The sequence below is a fragment of the Arachis ipaensis genome, chromosome B5 (assembly GCF_059453495.1).
Source record: "Arachis ipaensis isolate K30076 ecotype BB chromosome B5, ASM5945349v1, whole genome shotgun sequence".
In the NCBI taxonomy this organism is placed as follows: domain Eukaryota; kingdom Viridiplantae; phylum Streptophyta; class Magnoliopsida; order Fabales; family Fabaceae; genus Arachis; species Arachis ipaensis.
In genome coordinates, this window is record NC_142440.1 from 30,782,340 (window position 1) to 30,796,908 (window position 14,569).

Consider the following 14,569-nt stretch of genomic DNA (forward strand, 5'->3'; position numbering starts at 1 on the left):
TGTTGTCGCTGTCGGAGAAGCTGCTTTGGTTACAGAAACCATCACCGGAGCTTCTGCAGTTTGATTCAGTCTTTAATCCTTTCTCACGGTAAGCATTTTCATTTCCGGAGCTCTTGAAAATCAATATGCTGTTATGATTGGCCAGAGATTCTGAGGTTTTGTAACATAGGGTCAAGCTCCGGTTATTGCGGGTCACGATTAAAGCTGTCGCCGAACCGGTTTGGAGGCCGCCGCTGTTTCGGTTTAGCCGTTCCTTCTTCGGTTCGGTAAGCGTTTTCGATTTGAAAGTCCTCTAGTTACTGCTCTATTATACGTTGAGGAGTTGTAGCATTTGTTGTTATGAGAGTTAATCTCGGTTATTATATATTGTGATTAGAGTCGTTGTGGTCGCTGAGAAAATGGTTTGGAGCTGAGGTTTTGGTAGCCGGGATTTTGATTGTTGATTTTGGGTCGAGGCGGAAAGGACTCGGTGACGCGTTTGAGTTATGGAATTTGCGTTTTGAGGTAGGGGCGCTTTCCAAAAACTACAGTTTATTATTGGAATTATTACATATGGATACTGATGTGAGATATGGTGTAATTAGTGATTGTATCTGCCTTATGTGTTATTTGATTGACTCGAGTGATTATGGATGTTGGTTTGGTTGAATGGTTGTGCGGCTTTGTGAAATGTAATGTTTTGAAGTGATTCTTTAAAGATTTGAAATCTGAGTTTAATCCGTTGAGGATTGATTTGATTTGAGTCAATTATTTGATGATGTGAAAAGTCGAATGCACTTTTGAATTCAGCCTGGTTTACTTTAATTGACTTGATCTTGGACAAATGATTTGTTACTGAACTGTTTCTTTAAAGCTTTGGAAATGAGTTAAATCGGTTGATATTGAGTTGATCTTGAAATGGTTTTCTTGAGATATGCCACTGAGGCGACTGTTGGATTTAGCTTGTTTTGAATTGATTTCTGGTTTTGAGCTGTTGAAAAGGAATGAGAAACGGTTTAGTTGGGACCCGAACCGGGTGGCAAAAGTCCAAGTTTTAGGGGAGGTGCTGCCGAAATTTCTACAAAATCCTAGTCTTGTTTGAAAAGTTATTTAAAAAGGGTTGGATTTGAGAAATTATATTATGTGATTTATTAAGAGAATAATTATGTTTTTTTAAGCTTAATTTATTTAATGAACTTTATGCCTTGAGTTTGGCTTATTTAGAAAGGAACTATTTTTACCATTTGAATCTCTGAAGGAAAGAATGATGCTCTAATATTGATTTCAATATAAAAAGCTTTTAGTGATTTTAAAGGAATCTAGACTTTTGATTGAGTAATCAAGTTTGAGGCATTTAGGAAGAGTTAGAAAAAATGGGTTCTAAAAAGAAACCTGAAGGTGGTTTGATTCAAATGAACCGGTTCCTTTTCAAATGAGTTGATTTTTGGACCGGGTTGGAACTTGTGATTTTGTATGATCGGTTTCATAATAAATTCAGTTTTATTTACTTGAACCGAGAATCTATGATTTTAAGAGTTTTAATGAATTTTAAGGAATTGATATAAGTTGACCTTCCCTAAAGACTTGGGACTCTGCCGAGAAACTTTTGTTATAAAATCCCATTGTTGGATGGGTGATTTTGAATATCTCAAAGAGGCTTTTAACTTGCCATGATTATGGAAGTTTTGGAAAGAGGATGCCGAGAGTGGCATTGTTTTTAAAAAGGGGAATTTACCTTGAGTAAAAGTGGCTTATGAGCCGAAATGATTTGAGAAATGAGATCTTTAAAGCAAAGGCTGAAAAGAGTTGAAACTTGATTTCGAAGTGAAATGAATTGAGAAAATGATTTATGGCTTAAATGTCGGTTTCATGAATTTGATGATTTTGAATGTGGAAGTGCTGTTTTGTTGTGAGCCGGAATGGCTGTGTATGATTATACATATTGATTGGTTCTGGATTGAACCGTGAGCCGGAATGGCCTTGAACGATATGAATATTGGCTGGTTCTGGATTGAACCGTGAGCCGAATGGCTGAGATAGATGTTGATCCATGATTGAGAATGAAAGCATTTATGCTGAGATATTGATAAGTTGTGATGTTGCACTTCCACTATTGGAGATGAGGGTTTCCCTGGGTAGTAGCAATGGCTAGCCACCATGTGCTCCAGGTTGAGACTCGAAGCTCTGTTAACCCAATGTCGTAAGTGTGGCCGGGCACTGTGAAAGGCTCGGATGAGCTCGCCCCCATAAATATTCACCAGTGATGGTGATGGATAAATATTCACCAGTGAGGGTGATGGATATGGATCATGATTATGATCAAGTTTATGATGAGTATAACTCGAGTTGGGGATGCACGACAGAGGGACAGTCCAATGGTTAGCTACCAGGACTTGTCGGGTTGGCTCTATAACCGACAGATGATATCATCAGCCACTAGGGACAGGCATGCATCATATGCATTTGTGTGACATTGGTTGGGTGTGCATATTATACTTGGTTTGCCTATATGATTAATTGCTAACTGTTATACTTGTAATAACTGTTTGTTTGTGCTTGAACTTCCTAACTGTGTTTGCATCTGGGACTCTGTTGGATTGTGGTGATTGGTTGTTGGTTGGATTGTTTGGGCCTAGGGCCGTGGTTGGAAAGAGATGAACTGATGGTTGATTTCGGTTTTGTGTTTCTGGTTTGGAATAAAATTAGGAAAGGCTATTTTGGTTCCGCATAGATAAACCGTTTTGAAAGGCTTTTGAGTTTTTGAGAATTGAACGGTCCTTCTTTCTGAAAATATTTCCGACTTTACTTTCATTGTAAACCGTTGTTTTTGAAAAAAGGCATAAGACGGTTATGAATCACTGGTGCGATTATCTTCATGTATCCTATTACAGTAATTCCCAAAAACCCTCTACTGAGAACCCTTTCGAGGATGATGTTCTCACCCCCCTACATTTTTCCCCTTTCAGGATATGGGCGCAGAAGTTACGAAGAGCTTATTTAATTGTTGTTGTGATGCTCTGTATTGTTTTAGTTATGGTTTATTGTACCCTCGCCTTTATCTTGATATATTCTGTAAGAGGGATAGGAATTGTATTGGATTATGCTTGTAATAATATTTATATATATTTATGTATATATATGGATGTACTCTTTATGAGTTGTTGTAAGTTGAATGGTATTTATGGATGTACGTTATCGAACGAAAGTATCTTTGGGAACGGCATTACGGTTTAAAGTTTTAAACAGGCTCATATTTTAGTATTAAATAGTATAACTGTCGTCGTAATGTCCGAGCTATCAGAGTCGCGCAGCCGGAAGCGTGAGCTTTGGTAGTTAGGGTGTTACATTATGGTATCAGAGCAGTTCTTCCTGTAGAGCCTGAGGAATGGACTACCTATGCTTCAGTTGCATGCTCTGAGCGTTTGTCATGTATTAGGTCTTGTCGAAAGACGAGATTTGGAGCTTTATGCACATGACAGTCTATTGATTAACGCTGTTAGTCTTGCTTTGCATGATTCTTGGTATTAAGTTTGGCCGGCTTAATACTGGTGAATTATGTATATGAGAGCACTGATGGGTTATCATAGATGATATACGAGTTTTGAGTAAAGCGAATCGCGGGTTTTGGGAACGTTGGAAACTATTTCTCGAGGCTATTCAGTTGTGTCTTGAATTCTATTCGAGTTGACCTGTTCTTTGGTATCCTAACTTGAAGTTCTTGTTTGCTAGTCCTTTTGAAAAGTAGTTTGATTTTTCAACTCCATTCCTCTATCGATATGCATTCTTGTTTGACCTTAAGTGTATATGCTGGTTTAAGATCCCTGTTGCATCTATCTTTCTCTGTTTGAGTTCTTCTTGATTCAAGTATTCTTTGACATAGCCTTGAACTTGTCTTAATGTGCTGTGACTTTTAACTCCGGGTTCTGAGTCCATTCTTTGGGAAATTGTTGATTCAGTTTTTCTCTTACTTGACAGTGATCACAGCCAATTTTGAGATTTTATAAATTGCTGTTGATTATATATATACTTTTCTATATATGAGACTTTGAAATTATTTATACAGTTTAACAACTATTTATTTTTAATACCTTGTTTGTACTTTTACTGGTTTACGCAATTGCACTTAACTTAAAAGTAAATTTGACTTTCTAGTAATTTTACTATAGTTCTAATGGACATCTTTATTTAATTGTGTATTTGGATATTTTCCGAAATTCTGGAAAGAAAGGATTTTTCGCTTTTATCCCGGTTGAGTTTCGTTTGATAAGCTTTACTTAACGTATTTTGAATTGAGTTTGGTTTAGCACACTACATGGTTTATTCCATTGTTGTTTCTTTTGAAAATGTTGGACTCATAGCTTTCTTTCTTATGAACGGACTAAATTCTCTATTAAACCTTCCATCTCTATGAATGTCATACTTGACTTTGTTTTTAACTAATCTTTTACATTTTGTGAAGATTTCCATTGATCTTGGTTTTTCTTCTCTGGTGAATCTCATTCTTATATGAGTCTGTTTGATTTGTTTCAAATTAGTGCATTGTTTATTCTCTCATTATCTCTACAAGAGTTTTTAGTCAAAGATTTATCATTGAGAAATTACAAATGATTGAGTTGTCTTTTTCTATGACTTTTGTATTCTTTTGGATCAATTTGAAACTTGTTTGATGTTTCATGTTTAGTGGATCTTGTTTGAACTACTTTAATTTAAGATCCTTTCTTGCAAGGCTTGACTCCTTTTTAGTACATCTCAAACTTCTTGAATGTTCTTCTGAGATAATAATTTCAAGAACACTTTTGGAGTCTTGTTTTGAACCTTTTAAAGGAATTTTGAATTCTCCTTAAAGAAATATTAAACGGAATTTATTTTTGTTGCTTGATTGAGATTGAAAACCACTGTCCAATTCTGACGAAATTAATTTAAAGTTGGCATGCGCCATTTTAAATGAGGTTTTGGAAAGCTCCCTTGTTTAGTGGAAATTGGTTCGTTTGTAATGCACCACTTATTTCCTTTACCAAATTGTAACCAAATTTTTGTCTCGGAGTTTCCTTTACCAAATTGTAACCACTTATTGCCTGAAGCCTCACGAATCCAAACTCTGGTATTATTTGTTTTCTTTTCAATCAATCACTGCAAAGAATGGAACTGATATCTATTAATATTGTATATCGGGTAGTTTGTGCCCTTATTCATTGGGTCCCAACTAAGTGCAACTAGTTCTAAATCTGTTGTGTCAGTTAGATGCACGCTGACGTATTCTTTGAACCAATGTGAAAAATTGTTCAATGAGGTATCAAGATTTGCCTCTTAGAATAACCTACATGATAGAATAGGATAAAGAAGTTTTGATTAGATTAAGAAGTTAGTATCTTACTAATTGCAATATTTATGAAAACTTAAAAAACTCACATGAGGTAGTGTAAAATCTAGTCACAGTTAAGCAACACATGCAGATGTGCAGCATCGATTTCCTTCTGCTATAACAAGAAGACACTGCCTGCACCCATTGTGGCTCCTTCCGGAGCAAAGATTAGATATGTTGTTCCACTTGATGAGAATTCTTATCTCTGACATTCCTTGCAACCCTTGTTCTACATGACTCAACATGAAGCTAAAAATAGAATGAGTAAAATGTGAATGTTTTCTTAACTAGGAATGCTTCGCAGATGTTGCCCTTAATTGGAGCTCTGTTCCTTATAGTGCGCTTGAATGAATCAATCATCCTCTCATCAAATGGGTACATCCACCTAAATTGGACATGCCCACATAGTATTGTTTTGTATGGTAGTTGGATTGCTAAGTGTTCTATAACGTCAAAAATGATGGAGGGAATATCCTCTCTAACTTACAAAGTATGATGGGAATATTCTTGTCTATGATTGTGAGATCATTAATGCTGAGTTTTATTGCACATAACTCCATAAAGAACTTACTTATTTCTATGAGGGGCTTCTAAATGTTGGTTGGAAGTTCTTTAAATGCGACAGGAAGCAAAGACTCTATGAAGACATGATAATCATGACTCTTCAACCCAACAAGCCTACCCTATGAGGCGTTTGAATATCTGCTCAAGTTAGAGACGTAATCATTAGAAAACCTTAATTCTCTAATTCACTTACAAATATTTTGTCTCTGATCCTTCGTTAAGATCGAACACCACTTTTGGTTTAGCCTACCGCCTATTATCAAGTCTCTTTAAGTTCATATTTGGCCGCCTACAAATGTCTACCAATTCTAACCTAGCCTTAACGTTATCTTTTGTTCGCTCATCATCCATTGAATTTTTGTCTCATTCTTTTACTAATTTTCTCTCTGCTAAAAGAATCATGCATCGAATGTTGTGCCCTAAACACATCAACAATAAATTAGTATGGAAGAAAAGCATATATATAACTGAAAATGGATTATCCCTATTAGCCACTCCTGATTACCAGTACAATTTTGAGAGGATGCATTTACTAGTGATATACCTGTTCTTGATAACAAGATCCATTTTAAAATGTTATTTGGGAAACTTCCATACTATACTTTTATGAAAATATTTGTATGTGTCTGTTATCCATTCTTATGACCATATAACAAAGTAAAATTTGCATATAAATATGAAAAATGTTTGTGATGAGTATTGCAGCGGACCAAAAGTGTTCTTTTTGGATTTTCGATTATGAAAAAGGATACAGACGCTAAACTCAAGAATAGAGGAAAATGTGAATGATAAGTTTTAATTTTGATCGACTTGATAAGATTAAAATGATCACCACAAGTTGTCTTGATAAGATCAGAATGGTCGTGACATATTTTTTAAAGGTGAGTGATAAGTTTTAATTTTGATCGCCATAAATTGACTTGATAAGATTAAAATGATCACCATAAGTTGACTTGATAAGATTAAAATGATCACCACAAGTTGTTTTGATAAGATCAGGATGGTCGTGACATATTTTTTTTTTTATAAAATTAACATGATCACCACAAAATCCATAATCAACATGATCACCACAAGTTAACTGATGTGATTATAATTTATTATTTACATGATAACATAAGATGTTTTTACAATGGGAGAAAACACAAAAATTATATTTGATAATCTTACCATTTGATTCTTACATGTCTCCTGGAGCCCCTTTATATAGTGCTAAGTTAATAATAAGCTTACGAAATAATCCACTAAACAATTTTTGTTCGATTACATTTATTGTTCTACTATATTGAAAATAACCACTAAGCATTTAAAACTCACTTAAAAAAATAAATGGAGCTTTTACTTAATTCACTAAGCATTAAAGTATCATTAAGACTACGTTTGTTTATAAATATGGGACACTAAGACAGAGACACGAAAACACAAAATTATGTTTGGCAGATGAGATATAGATAGAGATATTATATCTAAAGACACTGAATTAGTATATTTTGTATCCATTCTAAAAAAAACACAGATACTAATAAGAGACACAACTTATTTTTTATTTTTTATTTTATTATTTTTATTAATTTTATAATTATATTTTTTATTATTATATTTTTTTCCAAATTTTTTAAATATAAAAAATGAGAATAACTTAAACTTTTATAATCTATTCTAATTTATTACCAAACAAAATACAAAAATACTAATTTTTATATTTCTATCATTTGTGTCTTATTTTCAGTATCTTATATTGTCATGTTTTCATAACCAAACATAGCTTAAGTATTGAAAATACAATTAAAGACCCACTAGTGGTTGTAATGATTTAGAAACTCATAAAACATTAAAATTAAGGTAAAAAGATAATAAAAAAAATCTTATTAAATATCTACTAAATATCCTATACGAATTTAACTAAATAACACCAAATATTTTTTAATTCTGTACCCTTTTATTTATATTAGTTTGTTTCTTGGATATGTTAATAGTCGCCAAGGATATAAATCTACTTAATATATCAAAATTGGATTTTTTCTTAATTAATAAAAATGAGGTGTTAATTACTCATAAATTTATTTTTCTCTAAAATAAAAGTACTATTCTCTCTTTTAAATTATTTTAGAAAAATATTTTTATTATAATTACATTACAATTAGCATTTAGTGAATAATGCATAATTATCATAATTTAAGAAAATATCTTTATTATAATTATATAAAATAAATATTTAATGCATTATTAAATTAATTAATCGAAAATATATTTAATCATTTTAATTATATTGATACATTTCTAATTCTCATTTATTATGCAATAATTTTATTAGTGGCAAGTTGTTACGTTAATGGTGACCTATTTATATTGATATCAACTGATCAATTGATAATAATATTATTAATAATAATATAATTATTTTTATTTTAATAAAGACTATACATAGTATTTTTTGTAGTTCATGAACCTAGATAGATTTGAGAATCAACTCATTTTTTTAAATTTATTATTCTTCCTTTACTACTTCATAAAATAAGAATGTATTTTTTTTTTCATCGAAATTAATCCTTTTAAGGTACAATTTATAATTTTTTATATACGCATTCTCTTATATTATTGGTTTAATTACTCTGCAAGTCCTTATAGTTTCACCAAAGTTTCAATTAAATCCCTATACTTTTTTTCTTTTCAGTTAGGTCCTTATACATGATTTTTTCTTCAATTTAGTCACTGTTAACGAACGTTAAACGTCAAAAAATGTTAGTGAATTATAAAATTACTTGTATACCCCTGAAAAGAAAAAATAATATATAGGGGCTCAATTGAAAAAAAAAGTATAGGGATCTAATTGAAAATTCGGTAAAATTATAAATATTCAACAAAAGATATTCCTATAAAATAAAACAGAAATAGTAGTAATAAGTATATATAAAATTCAATTTTCATCATTCAAGTATTCATTATGATCATGTAATATTTTACATTTGTGTGGATTCATGGAATATAGTTTGTATCTTTATCATATCATGGTACACCATAGAAAACCACAAGACTATGTAATTTGTGTTATTGAAATTTAAAATCTAAAAATGAAAACTATAGAAAACGTAGTTTTAGTACAATACAGATAATCTGAAAATCAGTTCTTGTGTTGCATCCTTCCACACTTTGAACCAGCATAGGGATCAACAATAACATTTATAACGGCCGGTTTTCGAGTCGAGAAAGATTAGACTTGAGTTCATCAGATGCACTTTCCACCAAAAGCTTCCATCAAAGCATGATAGCCTACTTTTAGAACAAAGAAAGTCGGAGTAGGATCATCTTTGTAAGGTCTATTCATCTCTTTGAGGGTTTTCTGGTCACCTCCATATACACCTCTATTGTTGAAAACAATCACTACCACATGTAACTGATCTGGATTGAAAAAAAAAAGATTTATCATCACACAATTGCAAGAGTAATTTTTTGCATATAAAAATAAATATATGCAACCATATATGATCATATCAACATAATGAAAGAACTTGCATATGGCATATGGTAACAAGAACCATTGATATAGTAATAACTGGAATTGTTTAAAAAAATTAATTTTTATATAGTTCTTCAAACAAGAGAACAAATTTGACTAACAAAAATTCAAAAGTAAGTATTTTGAAGGTATGAATTTTTTCTATGTTCAGCTAGAACAAGTAATACATATTTTTTCAAGTATCAACAAAAGACAAGACATATAAGATAATAGTCCAGAATTTTTTCTACACATTTCCAGATTAACACTATGCCTCATGATATGTTATGTTGTTTTATAACAAATTTTTAATAAATTTTTTTTACATATCTTATAGTCCTTCAAGTTTATAATTGATGAAGAAAATTCACAGAAACGTCTTGGAAGTACAATGGTAAGCTGACAAGTAAACTAATTTACATTATGAGAATTAGCATCACTTCCTTCACTGCTACCTTCACTTGTTATAAGTTTATAATCTGACCTCAATGAAGTTAATAATGACATTCAGGTCAGATCCATTAGCATCTTTCAAAACTGACAGCGCTTCTAAAATCATTGCGTTGTACCTGAGAGAAGATAAACAAAAGCAACCAAGTCTCAGAACAATTCAAGAGTAACAAAATACCTTTCTTATTTTGTTGAAGCATACCATAGTTTTAACCAGAACTACAATCTTAATCCACATCATTTAATTACAATAATCCATATAGAATTAGTGACATCAATTCGCATATCATAGAGGATTCTTAGCATTTTCGTCATTTTGAGAGGAATCATCCACAGCAACAGATAGATCAGGTTGATCCGTTGATGAATCATAGTGGTGACAGGGTAGCATCTTCCCCAGAAATAACAATGGCATTACCAGCAGCAACTGGGTAGCAGCCGCAACCTTGATTCTAGGAACCCTAGATTTTTCTTTGGATCCTTGAGTGCCATTGTTAACGCTCAAATTTCGTCACTTATCATGAATTACCACAAAAGAACAATAATTAAAAACCCTAAACCCTTGACTCAGTTTTCTCACACTCAAATTTTACCATTTATCTAGAAAACAGAATACACAAATGATAATTAGGTACATTACGGTGAAATTTTAAATGCTAATTTGAGATAAGACGCAAAATTGAAAAGGCTAATTAGGAGAATTTTGCACCTTGAGGTTGATGTTGGAACGTGAAGTGAGAAAGAGTGCAAATTGGGGATCTTTGAGAATGTTCTTCCATTTCTGCTTCTGATTACCCATTTTCGATTTCGTTCTTCTTTCTTTCTTGAATTCTTGAGCTCAATGAATTCATTTTAAGAGAAATTAAAGAGCTTCCTCCAAAGCTATAGAGGTAACCAAGATTTTGATGGTAACGTCTGTGTTATGGAGTTGCCATTAACAGCACATAGCAGTGCAGCACAGATCAAGAACGATAGACGACGACGACACCAGCGAACAGAGGAGAAACGCCACTGACTTCAGAGAGCAAGCACTGGCTATGGTTCTACAAAATGTCAAGGGTAGTTTTGGGATTTTGAAAAATTGAAAGTGGGTTCAGTTTGTTATTTTAATCCAATTATGAGAATATTCAATTTTTTAACAGAATATTCTGTTATCTCAAACGATTTTGTCACGATAGAGACTAAATTAAAAAAAATTAATGTCTAGGGACCCAATTGACAAAAAAAAAAAAAGAATAGGGACCTAGTTGAATATTTGGTGAAACTATAGGGACCTACAGAGTAATTAAACCTATATTATTCTTTTAATAATTTAATGATTGTTCTTACTCCAACTTATTCTTTTCGTCTAATGTTTCAGTGTGATTGTCTTCTGCCGCAATCGTTTACAATGCACCAATCCATCAAATACCACCTCAAGTTGTCTTCACTATTTTGGGTTCTAATTACATGGATGTAAGCGTCCAACGAATGGGCAGTAAACTCTATTTTACCGAAGGATGGTTGGATCTACTCACATATTATGACCAACCTAATGGAATGTGGGTAAAGTTAGTTTTCTTGGGAGGAGCTCGATTTTTGATTGAGGAATTGTTTCCACGGAGCTTTGTAGGCGAAGTTCAAGTTCTATCTCCTCCATGTTTTCTACGTCTGCTCGAAAATTTTCGAAGTGGAGCACATAATGAGATTGAATTTCCTTAATTTAAGTTCAGTTTTGGTAAATTTGTGTCAAACTCGGAGATGCAATTTCAACGATTGGTAATATATTCAAATTTTTTTATTTTAAGCTTTTCGTAATTAAAATAATTTTATAACATATTGTGATTTTTTTTTTTCAAAAATTACCGGCCTTCTTTTGCGTCAATGTAATGGCCATTGAGGGGAATAAATATTAGTTTAGTTTCTCGGTGTGACAATTCTATACCCTACCACATTGCATGGATAGCGGATGATGAAGCTTATTTAACAAGGGGATGGTCTGAATTTGCACGAATTCTAAATGTTCTAACTTATGATAGTGTTTCAGTTGGTTGTCGTTATGAGAATGACTCTACTCTATACGTGTCTAAGGACTAGAATAGATTAAATATTATTTAAGTAATTTAGTTCTAATATTAGTATTTGATTAAATTAGTTTTAGAGAAATTTAGATTTAAATTATTACCTCAATTTATATATTACGACTATTCTTTTTGGATATATTATTTTTAATTTTTTTAATATAAAATTTTCTTTTTTTCAATTTTTAAGTTTATTTTTTTTCTATTTTTGTTTACTCTAAGTATAACAAAGAAAAAAATAGTTAAGTTGAAAAAACTGCAAATAATAAATATTAGGGCAAAAAACATAAATAAGCTAAGGGGAGAATAATTTTACACAAATCAGCTAAAGCAAAATGTGATTCATCAATCAACCAAATCACGTTTATATGTAGTTCGAACCTACCTGATTCGAACTTGGATTGCATGTAATTCGAATCATATAGATTCGAATTACTCACAGACACTCAAAGCAACATAATTCGAATGATGTTGATTCGAACTATTTCCATGCACGCCATTCAATGTAATTCGAAGTGGGTTAATTCGAACTACACCAAGTGTAGTTCGAACCAGGCTAATTCGAATTATAAAGGAGCAGAGTTGTATATATATGGTGTGAACGTGAGTTGCTCTCATTAGAGGGGGGAAATGGCTAGTGAGGAGAGTTTTGTAGTGTTGGTTCACCACAGAGGATCGATTAAGAGGAAAGCACGTTCCGATGTGAAGTTCACCGATAAGGATCCTCTCTGTATTATCGTGAGGCGTACGACTAGGTATGATGACCTTGTTAACTCTGTACTGCTGACACTTGGACTGGAAGGTGTGAAACGGGTTAAGAAATTTTTCTATCGCATTCCAATCACGGTGCTCTAAGAAACCGTGAAGTATGATTGTTTCACGATCAGGAGTAATGAGGACTTGCAGGTCATGTTTCATTGTCGCCGGTAGTTTCCCGAATTGAGGACACCAAAGTTGTTGGAAAAGTTGGTTGATGTGGTATCCAGCTCAGGGGATTCGAACCGGAATACCCCCACTTTAGCCACGGTAGCCGGTTCTAGCTCCAGACCTGCCGGTGCTTCTTCGTCCGTCCTTGTGTACGAGCCACCCGTCCAGCCAGTTGCCTCCCCTTCGTTCACTGTTGATCTCAACGGCAGTGTAGGCGTCGAGGTTGGAATAGGGGATTTTGTGCCGAGCTCTTTACAGTGTGCTTTACCGGCTGGGGTTGGAGATGGATTGTTGGATGATCCAGAGGACAATGATGTAGAGCCAGATATGATTGCTGATGACAGTGGTGATGATGTTGAAGCGAGTGAGCCTGCAGGGGCAGGAGGTGGTTCTAGCTCTGGGACACAGCAGTACCCTCCACATTTTTCATCTTTGGACTTAGATGCCATGAGGCAGGAGGGGGTTCCTGGGGAGCCTGCTGGATTTGGCACTAGAGATGCAGAAGGGTCTGCAGGTCTGACAGAGTTTTAGGTTGGACAACAATTTCAGGATAAAGATGAGGCATTGCTAAGTGTCAAGACTTACAGCATCCGCCGAGGTGTATAGTACAAGGCAGTGGAGTCTGACTATCGCCGGTATGTAGGCAAGTGTTCTGAGTTTGGGAATGCGTGTACATGGTTGATTCGGCTGAGTCTCCGGCAGTGCAAGGGCATTTGGGAGGTCAAACGGTACAACGGACCGCATACGTGTCTCGTGATTTCTATCTCCAGCGACCACAGGAGTTTGGACTATCATGTGATCTCGACATTCATTATGCCAATGGTTAGGGCTGATGCATCCATCAGCATCAAGGTACTCCTAAATGCCACGGCCTCACACTTTGGGTTTAGGCTGACGTACAGGAGGGTCTGGTTGGCGAAGCAGAAGGCTGTTGCCCTCATCTATGGTGACTGGGATGAGTCCTACAACGAGATCCCTAGGTGGGTGTTAGGAGTTCAGCAGACGATGCCTGGTACTATTGCAATCCTTAGGACGAGTCCTGTTCGAGTAGGAGGACAGCTGAACGAGTCTCAAACTTATTTTCACAGACTGTTCTGGACGTTTCCACCATGTATCGAGGCATTTCGTCATTGCAAGCCATTGGTTAGTATTGACGGCACCCATCTGTATGGCCAGTATGGGGGAACGTTGGTTGTCGCGATTGCACAGGATGGGAACTCCAACATACTGCCCGTTGCATTCGCACTAGTCGAGGGTGAGAATGCCGAGTCCTGGTCTTTCTTTCTCTCCCACCTGTGTCAGCACGTGAGACCGCAGCCGGGTCTGCTGGTTATATTGGACAGGCATAACGGCATCAAGGCCGCACTTGAGGCTCCCGACGGAGGATGGTTACCTCCAGCTGCATACCGTGCATTCTGCATTCGACATGTAGCAGCAAATTTCACCCTAACCTTCAAGGGCAAGGATGCAAGGAGGCCTCTTGTGAATGCAGCGTATGCTAAGACCGAGGTAGAGTTCGATTAATGGTTTGATATTCTGCGGTCTGAAGACCTTGCCATGTGTGAGTGGACGAACCGGATTGAGTATTCATTGTGGACACAGCATTGTGATGAGGGTCGGAGATTCGGGCACATGACGACAAATATCTCTGAGTGTGTTAACTCAATCCTCAAGGGGGTCAGAAACCTCCCTGTGTGCTCGCTGGTGAAGGCAACATACGGAAGGTTGGCC

General features: G+C 34.8%; 1 protein-coding gene across 1 annotated transcript; it reads left to right on the forward strand.

Annotated features, from left to right (window-relative positions):
* Positions 1–13,843: 13,843 nt before the first annotated feature.
* Positions 13,844–14,362, forward strand: LOC148563748 (uncharacterized). The gene has a single exon (XM_088486928.1). The coding sequence runs from the start codon at positions 13,844–13,846 to the stop codon at positions 14,360–14,362; it is 519 nt and encodes a 172-aa protein (XP_088343054.1).
* Positions 14,363–14,569: the final 207 nt, after the last annotated feature.